The sequence below is a fragment of the Anopheles aquasalis genome, chromosome 2 (assembly GCF_943734665.1).
Source record: "Anopheles aquasalis chromosome 2, idAnoAquaMG_Q_19, whole genome shotgun sequence".
In the NCBI taxonomy this organism is placed as follows: Eukaryota; Metazoa; Arthropoda; class Insecta; order Diptera; family Culicidae; genus Anopheles; species Anopheles aquasalis.
In genome coordinates, this window is record NC_064877.1 from 10,755,001 (window position 1) to 10,770,000 (window position 15,000).

Genomic DNA, 15,000 nt, shown 5'->3' on the forward strand with positions numbered 1-15,000 from the left:
CGATGTTCACCAAGTGTGCCGTCGGTCAGTTCGAGTGCACCAACGGTACCTCGATCAAGGACGGTAGCTCCTGCATCCAGAAATCCGAACGCTGCGACTCGGTGTCCCACTGTTCGGACAACTCGGACGAGCAGGACTGCGAGCGGCTCGGTTGTCCGGGTCACTTCCAGTGCCAGGATGGGGTGTGTCTCGCTCGGTTGCACGTGTGCGACGGTATCGCGCACTGTCACGATGGTTCGGATGAGCAGCAGTGTGACGAGTGGCAGTGTAACTTTGATGAAATCTCCTGCAATCCGGCCACCGGTAAGGGCCCCTGCCTGCCGGCACTCTGGAAGTGCGATGGGCTGGAACAGTGTGCCAATGGGTTCGACGAGAGTAACTGTCCGGATACGTGCACCAACGATGAGTACTTCTGTGCCGGGCAGCGCAAGTGCATCCCGGAAGCGTGGCGCTGTGATGGGACGTCGGACTGTAGCGATGGAGAGGACGAACGATTGTGCGATTGCTCGCTGGATGATAGCTTCAAGTGTAATACGGGGGGTTGTGTGGCCGCTGCGTTCGTCTGCGATGGTCATCCGCAGTGTCCGGATCAGTCGGATGAGTGGAACTGCCAGCAGCTGGATGCAGGAGATGAAGGAACGCTGCGCGTGAAACGCAACTCTACTGCTGCCCTGGCCGTATGCGGTGATGGGTGGAATGGTAAGCTGGCCGATTTGGTGTGCGGTGAGCTGGGGTACGTTGGCGCTACCAAAATCACGTTCACGAGCGTCAGTAATCGATCGGAAGGGTACAGCATGTACCGGGTTACCGAGAAGGATCGGCTAGCGTTTGAGATGATTGATTCGGTGCAGTGCCAGAAGGGGCTTCAGCTGCAGTGTGAAGAGTATCGTGAGTATCACTAAAAAATGAGAATCCATTTTAAAAGGCGCATACTTACTTCTATTTATTTGCCCTCGGCAGATTGTGGTCGCAAAGCCATTGAATCTTCGCTGGAGCAACGTATAGCCGGTGGTTCTATTTCGGATCAGAGCCAATGGCCAAGCTTGGCGCTTGCTTTCAGCAACAATGCGGCCATCAAATGTACAGCCAATATTGGTAAGCAGCGCGTTGCATACGTGGAATAACCGGACACACCGTTAGCCCAGGAATGATTCGTTGATCTAACCTTCCTTCATTTTTTCCCATCCGGACAGTATCACCGCGCTGGGCACTCACTAGCTACACGTGCATTATGGGCAAGACGGAGTTCGTGAACAATCGTAACGTTGGTGAGATGAAGTGGAAGCTGTTTGCAGGAAAGTCAGTGTTTTCCACTTCACTGGAGCAGCTTGCAACACCGCACATCGATCCTACGCTACAGGTTGTGGACGTGAAACGGGTCGTGCCTTATCCTCAGGTAATGATAAACTTCTGATGATCCCCGTTTGGGATATAAATTACCTACGATTCAAACCTTAACTCTCTTCTTCCCGTTACAGTCCAAGTACAAGCAGTTTATGTACACCGGCGATTTGGTGCTGCTGGAGCTGGACAGCCCCCTGAAACTGAACGAAGTGGTTGGCAGTGTGTGCCTCACGGAGACACCCGCCACCATTGATCCGGAGCGCCTGTGCGTTACCGCTGGATGGGGATCCGATCTCGAGCATACGGCTGCAACGGAGCAGTACCTCAAGTATCTACCCGTCCCGAACGTGCCAACGGATCGTTGTAACTCCTCCATCCACTACAACGGTGCACTTCCTGAAAACACCATCTGTGCAGGGTATCTGAACAGCAACATGACGACTTGCTATGTAAGTTTGGGTTCGAAAATTATTGAACTGGTTTAGGATCGTTATGGAGCTTTAGTAAACGTTATATAACGCCACTCTCTCTCTCTCTCTACTTCCAGAACGATGAAGGTGCACCACTGATGTGCTACGTCGACGGTACCGGCCAGTGGCAGCTGGAAGGTGTGCTCAGTTACCATGGCAACTGTGGTAAGCGACCACACCCGGCCATCTACAATTCCATTACCTCAACCATTGCCACCTGGATCCGCAATACGGTCGGTAATGGCCGTATGTTCGAGCAGACGATACTCACAACGGCCTCCACAACTGAAACCTCGCCGGCTAGTTCCACTTTCTCGATGCCGATTGACAACTCAACCTCAACGATTGCCCCATCCCCTGCACAACAACCGACGACCGTGGAGCCACGGATGGAAAGCACAGTCACGCCATCTGCAACTAACTCTGAGACACCGACCACGACGACGACGACGACGACGACGACGACGGCACCGACGACAAAGTCCACCGTTGCACGATAGAAAAGTAGGCGCAGGCCTGCACACCGCGAGCAAGCCTTTTTTTTGTAAATAATGATTATCCTACCAATATACAGCACGCCGGAAAAACACTAGGAACACGCCTAACGTAGAGAATCGTCTGTAATAGGGAGCCGAGTGGGATCATGAGGAATATATAGCAGAAAGGAGCAAGGGCGGTGGCTCGGAATACTAACACTGCATAGATTGTACGAAATTGTACGTCCTCCACGGGACGGGAGTGGAATCGAAGCAGCAAAACGAAAACGAACAGAAAGGAAGAGAATCCTAGTCACAAAAGTCGTATACATTTTGTGCCAACTAAGCCAGCGAGCAAGAGAGCAATCGCGCACGCACGTACGCACGCAGTGAGCTGCTACTGCGATGCGTCTGAATGGTTCAACCGATCCGAGGATCACAGGGTAACCCCGATGGCAATAGATCACTAGATGAGCGGTAGCCAGTCAGCCAGCGAGATGTACAGCATTGGGAGATTTTTTCCCATTTCCATTTTATCATATTTTTCTTCACTAAAACGCACTCAAGCCCCCGTACGAAGGTACAGTTTGAGGGCTAAAAATTGAAAATGGCGGATAAAATGTGGAAACTCACAGTTATTGCCACACATGCGGAATATCACGTAGACGACTGAAGGAAGGGGCAGTAGATCGTAGTGAGGGTGAGGATATCGATTAAACCGATAAGCATGATGGCTTGTTCGGCGACACCACAACAACATTTTTAGCATGGGGTTTTATAGTGATTTTTATATCGAGTGTGTTTCTACTCAATCGTCATCCAAGTTACATTGTATAGCGCGTGGCACTACGGTAGAGATGGATGATGGAACACGGATGGTTTGATGCCGTGTGGATAGAATAAAACTCATCAGCGATCCACGACGGTATTCACACTCATCTCGTTTCGTCGTGCAGAGCAGTTTGTTTGTATGTAATTAATAAAATGAAGATAATATGCTTAGGAATAAACTACTCTGGTGTATATTCCGTTGTCTGACACTAGAAACTACGATATCCGAAACTATAAGAACAATTTATGAGGGCTTTTTTACAGACACGCTACCGCTGCGGCATCTCAATCAACGCAATGTTAGTTGTTATGTTTTCACTTAAACCATTGGAGAAGGTTCGTAAAACTAACGAATACTTGATAGTGACGATTTGTTCCCAGCTGGTGATTGCCGTTTTTTTTTACTAATATTTTAATCACCACCCAAACCAGCCCCTTATCTCGCTTGCACGAAGCACCAAGGAGCAGAAAATTAGTTCACAACACTCGCCGCCGGCACTGGGGCACCCACACAAATTCAACTTAAACTTGCACACTAGAGTGAATGAAACGGGAAGCTCAATCTGCGGTTGGAGCTCTCCTTCGAAAGTTACCTTTCGCAAAACGATCTATTTTCTATCCATTTCATTGAACGGTATGAAAAATAATATCACGCCATCTAGTCAAGAGCACCAATAGCGACACACGGATGACGCGAAAAAGATGCGATGATTCACATTATATTCTTCACCCTAAACCGGTCCGCTACATAATTGGTACATTTCTTCCAGCGTGCTCACACAAGATACGCAACGAATACGAATCGAACCAAACAGCGACGATCGTCTCGTTTCGTCATTCTCTGTTCATTTTGTTCATTGAGCGGCAGCATAAAAGCCAGAAATTCTGAGAAACTCTGCCAGTTGTTGATTACATTTGTGAAGATCACAATGCGCTTTATACTTTGAGCACGTTGGTCCTTAATACCCACGATCAGTTGGCCAGTGATGGGGACGCACATGTTCATGTTGTTAGGTGATAATCGTTGTGTATTGTGTTGCCTCGGATGATTTATACGAGGTAGAAATATCAATTGATACACTTCGTGAGCAGAACATAGTGATCCTGGTGTTGCAAGGGCCACGTGTTTAGGATAAAACAAACTCTCTCCTTGAAAAAGCAGTGTGCGGACGAAACTCCAAACGTTCTGGGGTTTTAAAATCACTCAAAGCTCTTGCGGTGATTCGTTTTGATTTGAGTTTGATTATTACAATATTTCTTTGTGTTTTTGCCGAAATTCGAAAAGTATGAAACATAATCGGAAAAAGCAAACGACGTTCAGCACGCGTGTCGAAACAGTGACGTACATATCGCTTCCTTTAGCTGGTAGTCTATCTTCCTCTTGTGCCATTGTTTGCATGGGTTCTAGTTGCGCGAATTCCAAGCGACAATAAGGTGGTCGGGGCAGAAGCCTATTTACGATGTGTGTTTAGGAAAGTGAAATTTATTGAGTGAGTGAGAAAGTGAGTGAGGCTAAAAGTTCGAAGCTAGCCAATTATCTAATAAACTTTTCATTGTGGAAAAACTTTTTAGTGCTATCACAAAGTAGAAAATTTAAAATCACAAACAACACAAATTACCTCTCGAATCATCAAAAAGACGATTGCAAGTCGAATGATGGGGTACGTTTTCTGTTTTTGACGTCACTTGTCGCCAGCCGCCAACATCACGCAACGTAATGCCATGATAAGGACATGATAGGAACAGCTCATGGAATGTCCCCGCGTAATGTTGACATCTACCGTCACCACATTTGGAAAAATAGCATGAGCAAAAGTCCGTTCCGTGTCCAACGGCCACTATTACGAATGCCACTGATAACAGATACGTTCTGCAAAAAGCCCAGAAGTTCGATGGTGCGATCGCGCGTGAGTCAACCCCCTATCCGATGAACCGTTCGATGAACGACCGGTGGACCAATGAATGCTCCCAGCATCCAGCATTTCGACAATAAGCGCTCCGTGGGATTCGGACGGTAGCCGTGATAACCATCTCTTATCGTGGAGTGACTGAATGCTGCCGGTGAATCCTCGGATGAAGCACCGTCGAGACCAAGATGAGCAGCAGAGAAGTTTGGTGGCCCACAGCTCGTAAATGTTCAAGTCCGCGAGGAGGAGAACAGTCATGGTCGACCACCAGCCAGTCGTGCGTTGAAATAAGGCTGCCGCGTTTCGCCTTAGTAAAGTGTTAACCAGTTTCGTGTCTGCAGTATCGGAAGTTTTGCCAATTTCAGTGTTTCTTAGTGGTGCTCCAGCTGAAGGAAGTTTACACAGACGAGTGTTCTGAGGGAATTACGGAAAAGCGTGACGTGGAAATGCAAAAACGCAAACGAAGAAAACGCGGTGAAAAACGAGGAGATGGTTTAGATCATTTGCAATAGTGTGAGCCGGTCCTATGATCCTATACTGTAGTGTCCCGTTCAAGGTTATCATGTAGTGGAGTGCTGCGCTGTTCCCATGTGGTTTCTAACCGCTGGAAAAGTCAGAAGCTTTTTCTCTTGTCTAAATCAGAAAAGAATCCAAAGCCTGAGTCCTAATTCTGCTTACCGATCGGTGTGCTGGACTCGATGGGAAGGAGAGCCCCTTTCCAATGTTAGTTTCATGAAAACTAATATTCTACATCCGATGAATATTGTAAAAATCTGCCAATGAACAGGAGATATGAGAGACTCCGGCTCTAGAAACTAGAAATTTGGGGTCTTCTATGGAAAACCCCAAATTCTTAAACGAACGATGCGCGGAAAGTCCCTGCCGTATCGTTTGACTTTGAATAAAAAACCGGTTGACAACGCGAATAAGAGATAACGGAGGGGAGGCGCAACGAATCAAACAGATCAACCTGGCGATCACACGGAACGAGCACAATCAACTGACGATCTGGGTGATGTCTGTGGCACCAAAAATCCCCGAAAACATCCGAAATGCGATCAATCGCACACATAGTTGTTTACCGGGTCAAGACAATGCCATCAGGAGATCATCAGTATCAATTTAATTATGTGTGCAGCACTTAATCGGCGTTTGTTGACTTGCATCATTTTAGTGAAATGTGCTCGTTTAAGGTTTCTCACACCGATTGTGCCGTGTATGTTCCTGAACGGAAGAAATTTAGAGTTTCCGATTCAAAAGATCGATTAAATGAACCATCAAATTACCATCCATCAACTTTTTTTAAGCATTGGTGAAGTTGTGATCGGCGAGCGGTATAAAGCTCCATTATGAATCAGTTTCGTACTCAATCAAAGCCCACATCCCACAACCCTTTGAATTTACACGTGAGGATAATTGAAGCAGGAAAAGCGACAGATAACGTTACACTTGTCAATGCGCAACTCCTGAACATACCTTGTCCGGCATCGGCTATCGAAGGTGTCTAGCTGGTCTAGCTGATCTTCGATTTAGTAGTATACATGCATTTTTACATTCTAGAAACAAATACTAATAAGATGATACGCAGCAACACAGTGTCACGGTCTGGAAGGTATCTGCAAAAAGGGGCCATCGATTCACGGATGTTTTTCTATTTTCGTTAGTCAGTGGTGTTTCGCAGTGGTGTAAACGTGTATCAATCCTTGCTACAAGTTTAAGAAATATTAGATGTGATAAGCAGCATGTATTATACGACAGTTTGAATGGTGATATAGTTGTGATATTGTGTGTGATAACAGCAACCCGTTCCAATCACGTGACCAAAAATAAATCGCAGCATTGTAGCGCAGTGAAAGTGAAGACGAAATAACAAGAAAGGATTCTCAAAGATTCGCAGAAAAATGGCGATCACAGAATATGTTGAGGAGTGTTTTCGGACTGGAGGGTCCATCCCGATCAGCAAGGTAGTTCCTTGCCCCAAACCTCCAGTCAACAACTCAGGAAAGGGTTGTGCCAGCGCGGACACCGCAATAGAGCTAGGCGATCTGAGTAAAGAGCACGACCTGCAGTCGGAGTCCGAGCAAGACCAAGCCGAACCGTTGGTCCAATACAACGCGCACCCCGAACCAATGAGGTAAGATAAGATAGTTCCAGTATTAGCTACCTTCGTGTTACTTCAATTTTTTAGCTGCTTCAAATTCACTCTTCCCTACTTTACTTCCCGGTTCCGGGATTCTTAACGAGCACCCCACTTCCACCGATTTCCGTGCGACATATATTCTCAGTATTCTCTGTTAAAAGGTTTTTATATCTAGCATGGCGATGGCAACACATTGCCTGTATGCTATTTTACCTGACAAATATGGCCCCGTCGAGTTTGAATAACTAATGTTGATACTTTCTTTAAAACAATTATGTTAAATTTGTTTTTTAGGTTGATTTTTGAAATGTATAATTTTTGGATGAAGTTTTTAACGAGTCGTACCCAAAATACGACCAAATATGCTTGAAAATTCAAACCGTCAAAACCAAAACCTGGCAAAAAGTGTGCAAATTATGTGTTAAAAATTTCAAATGGATCGGCCCAGTAGTTTTTACGGTACGATGGACACCGACATTGAAAACGTTGGTTTTGGGGAACGCTGTTCAAAGTAGCGGGCTGCATGGAGCCTTGTATGAAACGCGGATTTTCAAACATCTGTATCTTTGTCAGTTTTTCCTCGATTGATCCAAAATTTTTACACAATACTCTTGAAAGGATCAGCTTTCAGGGAAAAATGTTAAAAACATATGCTACCAATAAAAATTAAATACCGAAGTCCCCCCTTAACATAGAAGACAAACGCTCAAAGAAATAAGAGATTTTATCTTAAAAATGTCTCGCATCTCTATGTAAATATATTTGTTCTTTCTTGGTTTTGGCAGAGCGAAAAAATACGAACAGAAGAAAACTAATGAAAGCTGCATCTACTGGTTATACGGTCTTGCGCTGCTAGTGATCCTGCTTGCTGTCGTCATACTGGCGGGTTGGATCGTTCTGGATGGCCATTCGCAAAGTCAGTACCCATCAGAAGAAAGGGACTACGCGCAACTAGACCCAGAAGGAATTCTTCGGTTCGGCCACAACCCATCTTCGGCTCTGTTCGTATGCGGTGATAGCTGGAATGATAATCTGACCGACTTTGTATGCGGCAAGCTGGGTTATTTTGGTGGCACCAACTTCACGTTCATCAGCGACAGTAAGCGGTTGGAAGGATATTGCATGTACCGGGTAAAGGAAAAGAGTCGACTAGCATTCGAGTTGATCGATTCAACGCAATGCAACCAAAGGATTCTTAAACTTCAATGCCAAGAGTATCGTAAGTATCGTTAGATTAGCATTCCACTACTCCATTACTTACATCTCTTATACATCGTCCTGCTCAGATTGTGGTCGCAAAGTCAATAAATCCACGATTGATGAGCGTTACGAAGACAGACGCATTTCCGGTCACACCAGTTGTGCTAGTTTGGCGCTTGCCTTCAACAACAATCCGGCCATCAAGTGTGCGGTCAATATCGGTAAGCATTTGCATACGAAGGGATTATGGCCCTGGAACGAAGCATTGATATAACCTTCCTCCATCTCGTTTCCCTTCTGGGCAGTATCCCCGCGCTGGGCCCTCACTAGTTACACCTGCATCAAGGGCAAGGCGGAGTTTGCAGATGAAATAAAATGGAAGCTGTTTGCTGGACTGATTAAGTTTACCACATCAGAAGAACAGCTAACAACACCGCATATCGAAGAAGCGCCACAGATTGTGAATATTAAGCGAGTCGTACCTTATCCTCGGGTAATCATAAACTTCTTATGATAACCGTTTAGGATTTAAGACAAATGCTATACTCGACTTTATCTACCTTTCTTACATTTTAAGAACAATCAGCCAATGTACTCCGATGATGCGGTACTGCTAGAGCTGGCCACTCCTCTGCAGTTCAACGATGTCATCGGCAGTGTGTGTCTCACGGAGACACCATCTACCATCGATCCAACGCAACGGTGCCTTACCACTGGATGGCAAACCGATTTCGAGGATACGGCTATAACGGAGCAGTATTTGATGAATGTATCCGCGGGGAACACTCACTCAGGGCGTTGCAACTCCTACAACAGAGAGCTTCCTGACAACACCATCTGTGTAGAGCCTCTGACCAAAGCCACTTGCTATGTAAGTTAAATATGGGATTCTATTTTCATGGAGCTAATCAATTTTACATAATTCCATTCTCTACTTCCAGAACGATACAGGTGCACCCCTGATGTGCTACGTCGCCGGTACTGGCCAGTGGCAACTGCAAGGTGTTCTCAGCAATCATGGCAACTGTGATAAGCGTCGAGCTATCTACAATTCTATTAACCCCGCCATTGCCACCTGGATCCGTAATACGGTCGGTAATGGCCGTATGTTCGAACAGGTGAACTAGAATGATAATAATATCGACAATAGACCATTATAAGAGCACAATCCAACCCACCGACTCGTCCAGACGTTTATTAAAGAGAGTTTTTTCTTCAATGTTCCTATTTTCTTCTGCAATAAAATCTCAGCAAGCATATGAGATTGCAAACAAAAGAAAATGCGGAATAAAATGTTAAAATTCATCTGTATAAGATACGCATTACGACGCAGGAGACTACAGGAAGAGGCTGATCTAGGGAGGACGAGGATTTCGATTGAACCGACAAGTACAACGGCTTAGGATTTTTGTTTTCAACTCGCACTACTGTTTCTATACATTAATGTTACACTGAATGCCCGTGCTGCTACGGTACAAACTATTAATGAATAAAACAAATGAATGAATCAGAACACGACGTCACAACGTACAGGGTAAAACTCAACTTGATTCATCAGCCCATGATAAGGACAATTAAGACGAAATTTAGCGTGTACAAGTGTACACACATATACACATTGTCTATACATAAGCGCACACTGTACTTGGCGGTGTAGGGTCAACATCAAACGCATCGAACGTGATTCATACAACCAGCCATACATCCAGAGGCCGTACATAGGAGAAATTTTAGCGATAACGCCCTCAGACAGAGCGCTTGGAAATTCCTATGACGCTCAACGTTACGATCCTTGCTGGCAATGCATATAACCAGTGTAGATCACAAACGATTCAGTCTTCAGTTGGCATTCAGTGCCTCTAGTTCATTAACATAAACTTTTCAATTCAACTTTTGTGGCCATAACTGTAGCAAATCCATGGACGATTCAAGTCGAAAAAGTTAACAAAGCTGCTGGCCCTAGTGCGAAGAAACAGGAATTTGAGCGGTTTAAACACTGTGCTCTATATGGTGTGCTGTTCAAACGCTATGCAAGGTGCTCAATCGACAGGGAATCAACAGTAAATCCAGCAGTTTATAAATCATTTGCAGAGAGGCCTTCAAAGAGAGGCTGCTCTTGTCGAGCAGGTGAGTTGAAAACTAGTACGTCCGCGTATGCGATAGTTAAGTGCTGATCTTTCAAAGGAAAAGCAAAGCAAGTATTTGCGTGAAAAACGGAAATTCTTCGAAAAACATTCGTTTGCGGCGTGACGCTATCAATTCATTGAAATGACGCACAGGCGACGTCCGAAGGAAGTCGAACGCGAGCGATGGGAAGCGATTTTTGAGAAGCAGAAAGACACTCGACTTGATTTATTGACCCCTTCCAAGCCTTAAGCCTTAGGTCCTGAGGAGAATTTGCTGGCGGAGCCAACAGGGTGCACAGCAAGCACCAGAGCTGCTCTGACGAAGCGCTGTGAGAGTGCAATTCGGGAGCGTTAAGCGATACGAAGTATGCAATGAGAGCGCCATCGCTACGTTGTCGCGTGATAATAATAGTGGCCGCTTGAGTCATACTGAGTCGAGTTCCACTCATTTCGTTCGCGGTGCGTTCACCCTGGAAGCATTTTTTCGCTAAACCGCTAAGGACTTATACGTACATACGCATGATTGAAAACAGTCAAAATCATTTTGATCACGGTCATCACGGTCGACAAAAGCAGCTATTCATGTGACATCTCCATACAAATTCCCAGCAAAAAAAAAGATTTCTTCGTCACGAACAATGTTTCTTCTTGCCGAACCTTCCCCTGGTAGGTTACGATGTGGCGGTACCAATGCGTTTAATAAAGAACGGAGGTTGCGACCATGCTACCGGTGTTCAATTGAAGCTGATGATATTAGCTTTGTCACACCATTACCGATAATGGTCAACAATGTTGCCGGTACCGGCACCTGATACCGGTGGGTGCGCCGGGAGGTGCGATGAATGAATTCGTGTGTGTTTGTGCTATCAAACGACGACCGTAAATACAATCGGATGTCGAAACAGCGCCTTGATTCGCGCATTCACATCAATAATGATTCTTTCGCTCACATCGCGCAGCATCTTAGCCAAGCTTGTGTGCTGGGCATCGGCATACAAGATGCGTTAAGCGTCGGAGTCGGCCGCATAGAATCCCACGGACGCGGTAGGGACGCATAACAATAACTGAACAAAAACTGTTGCCTCGCCGAACATTCGCCTCAAGTGCCGCATTGCAACAGCCACTGAAACCGGTGATGATGGTAATAAGATAATAGGCAACAAGATAAACAGTGAAGTTGAGACATAGACTGGTACAAAAGTGGTGAAGTGAACGGAAAGATGCTGAATATGTAACAAGTATGAAGTGGTGCCACAGAACGGCAATCTGAACGGTGATATAGTAATGCAATAGTAATAATATTGTTGCTAAAATCTGCTATCCGTTCCTATCACATTAACAGCAACATATATTACGGCATCGTTAATCACAAGTGATACCAATGTCAAACGCCGACAGTACACAATATACTAGCGTGCAAGAAAAGTAATACAATAGTTACAGATACATATGTGCGCCTGGTAGCGGCGTAATTCTAAGCATTGCTGTTGGTTTACTCGAGCATTCTTGCTTAATATGCATGAATCATAAGCCTTGCATTCTTACATTTGTTATAGAGCGGTGTCCATTGAATAAGGCTGTATCTAAACGTACCCGGAGCGAGGGAAAATGTCAAACACTAGGCTGCTCCATCTTCAAATTCTGAACATTTGAAAAAAATACCCTTAAATAGCTAAATCGTTAAAAACTATCATTGAAAAGTGAAGAAATGATTTCGCCCGGTAAAACACGGATCTGTTGCAGATTTTCGGGTATCCACACATACTCCAACCAAGCGTTCTATCAACCGCTCTGAGCATGATTGGTTTAAGAGCTCGCTCTGCTCTTGAAATTCTGTATGCGAAACCACACTCCAGCTTTGCTCCCTTTGCTATTCATTATTTTGAATCAACCGGCCGGATCTTTAACAAAAGAGACTACCCCCACTCTCAACTCCCCGTCGTAACTGCTTCCCAACAGGAGCGGTTGAGCGGTACGTTGATGATCCGATGCTAACGGGCCTCTTATTGGCTAATTTTGGAATTTGCAAAGATTACGGAGCGATCCAGTATTGCCGTGCGATCCAGTATGTCGTCCGAGCCGATCAGCCTTCCAGCTTCCAATGTAGGTAAGAATGGCACGAACAACGGGCCAGAAATGTTCACCGCTTACAAGGACACCGCGCTGGATCTGGAAGATCCGCTGGTTAACGAGCAACCAAAGTCCGTGAGGTAAGGATTCAGCGCTCTCAAATCTTTTCTCCTCTCCTGTCACGTCCAATCAAACTCTTGTCCTTTTTTCGATCTGATAGAGATGAGAAACAACATATCGCTAAAGATAAAAATTATAAGAAGAAGAAAACGTGGTCCTTCTGGTTACTTGGTCTAGCGGTGCTAGTGTCCGTCATCATAGTAACCATCGTCTTCCACAACAATCCAACAGTGCTTTCGTGCCCACAAATAACGACTTCGACAACATGGAAAACGACCATAGCCACCACAACTGAGACAACAGGTGCCCTCTCATCATACAATGAACCAACGAGTGAACCAGAGCATACTAGCGAAACGGAAACAGTGTGGACGAATAATAGGGATAACATTATGGATCAGAGTTTAGAACCAGCTAATATGGAGCGAGGTGAATTGGGAAGATATAATTATTCGCCAGATAACAGCTTTGAGTGTAAGACCAGTGGCTGTGTGACAACTACGTCCGTCTGCGATGGCCATCCGCAATGTCCAGATCAGTCGGATGAGTGGAACTGCACGCAGGTAGATGCAAAAGGAACACTACGATTGAGGCGCAACTCAGTCGTACATCACACGGTATGCGGTGATAGCTGGAATACTGAACTGACCGACTTGGTGTGCGGCGAGCTGGGTTATTTTGGCGGCGCCAACTTCACAGTCACCAGCGACAGTAAGCGATCCAAAGGTTATAATATGTACCGGGTGACGAAGAAGAATCAACTAGCATTCGAGTTGATCAATTCAACGCAATGCAACCAAGGGATTGTTAAACTTCAATGCCAAGAGTATCGTAAGTATCGTTAGATTAGCATTCCACTACTCCATTACTTACATCTCTTATACATCGTCCTGCTCAGATTGTGGTCGCAAAGTCAATAAATCCACGATTGATGAGCGTTACGAAGACAGACGCATTTCCGGTCACACCAGTTGTGCTAGTTTGGCGCTTGCCTTCAACAACAATCCGGCCATCAAGTGTGCGGTCAATATCGGTAAGCATTTGCATACGAAGGGATTATGGCCCTGGAACGAAGCATTGATATAACCTTCCTCCATCTCGTTTCCCTTCTGGGCAGTATCCCCGCGCTGGGCCCTCACTAGTTACACCTGCATCAAGGGCAAGGCGGAGTTTGCAGATGAAATAAAATGGAAGCTGTTTGCTGGACTGATTAAGTTTACCACATTAGAAGAACAGCTAACAACACCGCATATCGAAGAAGCGCCACAGATTGTGAATATTAAGCGAGTCGTACCTTATCCTCGGGTAATCATAAACTTCTTATGATAACCGTTTAGGATTTAAGACAAATGCTATACTCGACTTTATCTACCTTTCTTACATTTTAAGAACAATCAGCCAATGTACTCCGATGATGCGGTACTGCTAGAGCTGGCCACTCCTCTGCAGTTCAACGATGTCATCGGCAGTGTGTGTCTCACGGAGACACCATCTACCATCGATCCAACGCAACGGTGCCTTACCACTGGATGGCAAACCGATTTCGAGGATACGACTATAACGGAGCAGTATTTGATGAATGTATCCGCGGGGAACACTCACTCAGGGCGTTGCAACTCCTACAACAGAGAGCTTCCTGACAACACCATCTGTGTAGAGCCTCTGACCAAAGCCACTTGCTATGTAAGTTAAATATGGGATTCTATTTTCATGGAGCTAATCAATTTTACATAATTCCATTCTCTACTTCCAGAACGATACAGGTGCACCCCTGATGTGCTACGTCGCCGGTACTGGCCAGTGGCAACTGCAAGGTATTCTCAGCAATCATGGCAACTGTGATAAGCGTCGAGCTATCTACAATTCTATTAACCCCGCCATTGCCACCTGGATCCGTAATACGGTCGGTAATGGCCGTATGTTCGAACAGGTGAACTTGAATGATAATAATATCGACAATACACCATTATAGAAGCACAATCCAACCAGACTACTAGTCAGCCAGATATTTATCAAATGGAGTTTTTTCATCAATATTTCCATTGTCTTATCGTTGTATGTGAAGGTAAAAGATGAAAATCGCGGAAAAAATGTGACCACTCACATGCTAACATCAGCAGGAAGTGAGAGTGAGGATGTTGTTTGCACCGACAAGCACGATAAACAATTTACTCAGGAATAAACCACACTGCTTGTTTGCCATTCGACTACTATTAACTATGACTACCTAAACAACGCATTACTGACGACGACACGATTTCGGATTTTTAATATTAGGGAACTCAATGAAAAGATGTGTTTCTAACCTTCTTTGTT

At 45.3% G+C, this 15,000-nt stretch overlaps 4 protein-coding genes across 9 annotated transcripts in view; 3 read left to right on the forward strand and 1 right to left on the reverse strand.

The window, feature by feature from the left end:
* The window catches only part of LOC126581656 (uncharacterized), a 35,921-nt gene extending 32,624 nt beyond the window's left edge, over window positions 1-3,297 (forward strand). For all 3 annotated transcript variants that reach the window (XM_050245462.1, XM_050245464.1, XM_050245463.1), the window contains 5 exons: window positions 1-888; window positions 961-1,095; window positions 1,194-1,396; window positions 1,479-1,793; window positions 1,892-3,297. The exon at window positions 1-888 is cut by the window's left edge and continues 2,672 nt beyond it. In XM_050245462.1, coding sequence (XP_050101419.1) covers window positions 1-888; window positions 961-1,095; window positions 1,194-1,396; window positions 1,479-1,793; window positions 1,892-2,314 — 1,964 coding nt within the window. In that variant the 3' untranslated portion in view covers window positions 2,315-3,297. The remainder of the gene's footprint in view (window positions 889-960; window positions 1,096-1,193; window positions 1,397-1,478; window positions 1,794-1,891) is intronic.
* Window positions 3,298-7,157: 3,860 nt separating this feature from the next.
* LOC126572384 (transmembrane protease serine 9-like) lies at window positions 7,158-9,567 on the forward strand. Its single transcript, XM_050231638.1, has 6 exons — window positions 7,158-7,162; window positions 8,188-8,387; window positions 8,455-8,589; window positions 8,674-8,861; window positions 8,946-9,239; window positions 9,310-9,567. Exons 1-6 carry the CDS (start codon window positions 7,158-7,160, stop codon window positions 9,493-9,495), a joined length of 1,008 nt encoding a protein of 335 aa, XP_050087595.1. The 3' UTR covers window positions 9,496-9,567.
* A 710-nt stretch (window positions 9,568-10,277) lies between these two features.
* On the forward strand, window positions 10,278-14,923 carry LOC126573036 (enteropeptidase-like). 2 transcript variants are annotated; one of them, XM_050232820.1, is made up of 7 exons: window positions 10,278-10,495; window positions 12,454-12,704; window positions 12,785-13,515; window positions 13,583-13,717; window positions 13,802-13,989; window positions 14,074-14,367; window positions 14,438-14,923. In XM_050232820.1, exons 2-7 carry the CDS (start codon window positions 12,562-12,564, stop codon window positions 14,654-14,656), a joined length of 1,710 nt encoding a protein of 569 aa, XP_050088777.1. In that variant the 5' UTR covers window positions 10,278-10,495; window positions 12,454-12,561; the 3' UTR covers window positions 14,657-14,923. The 2 variants fall into 2 exon arrangements, with proteins under 2 accessions (XP_050088777.1, XP_050088778.1); XM_050232821.1 differs by having other exon boundaries at window positions 12,526-12,704.
* Window positions 14,924-14,988: 65 nt separating this feature from the next.
* The window catches only part of LOC126573035 (uncharacterized), a 20,465-nt gene continuing 20,453 nt past the window's right edge, over window positions 14,989-15,000 (reverse strand). For all 3 annotated transcript variants that reach the window (XM_050232817.1, XM_050232818.1, XM_050232819.1), the window contains one exon: window positions 14,989-15,000. This exon is cut by the window's right edge and continues 2,694 nt beyond it. The gene's annotated coding sequence lies outside the window, so the exon portion shown is untranslated.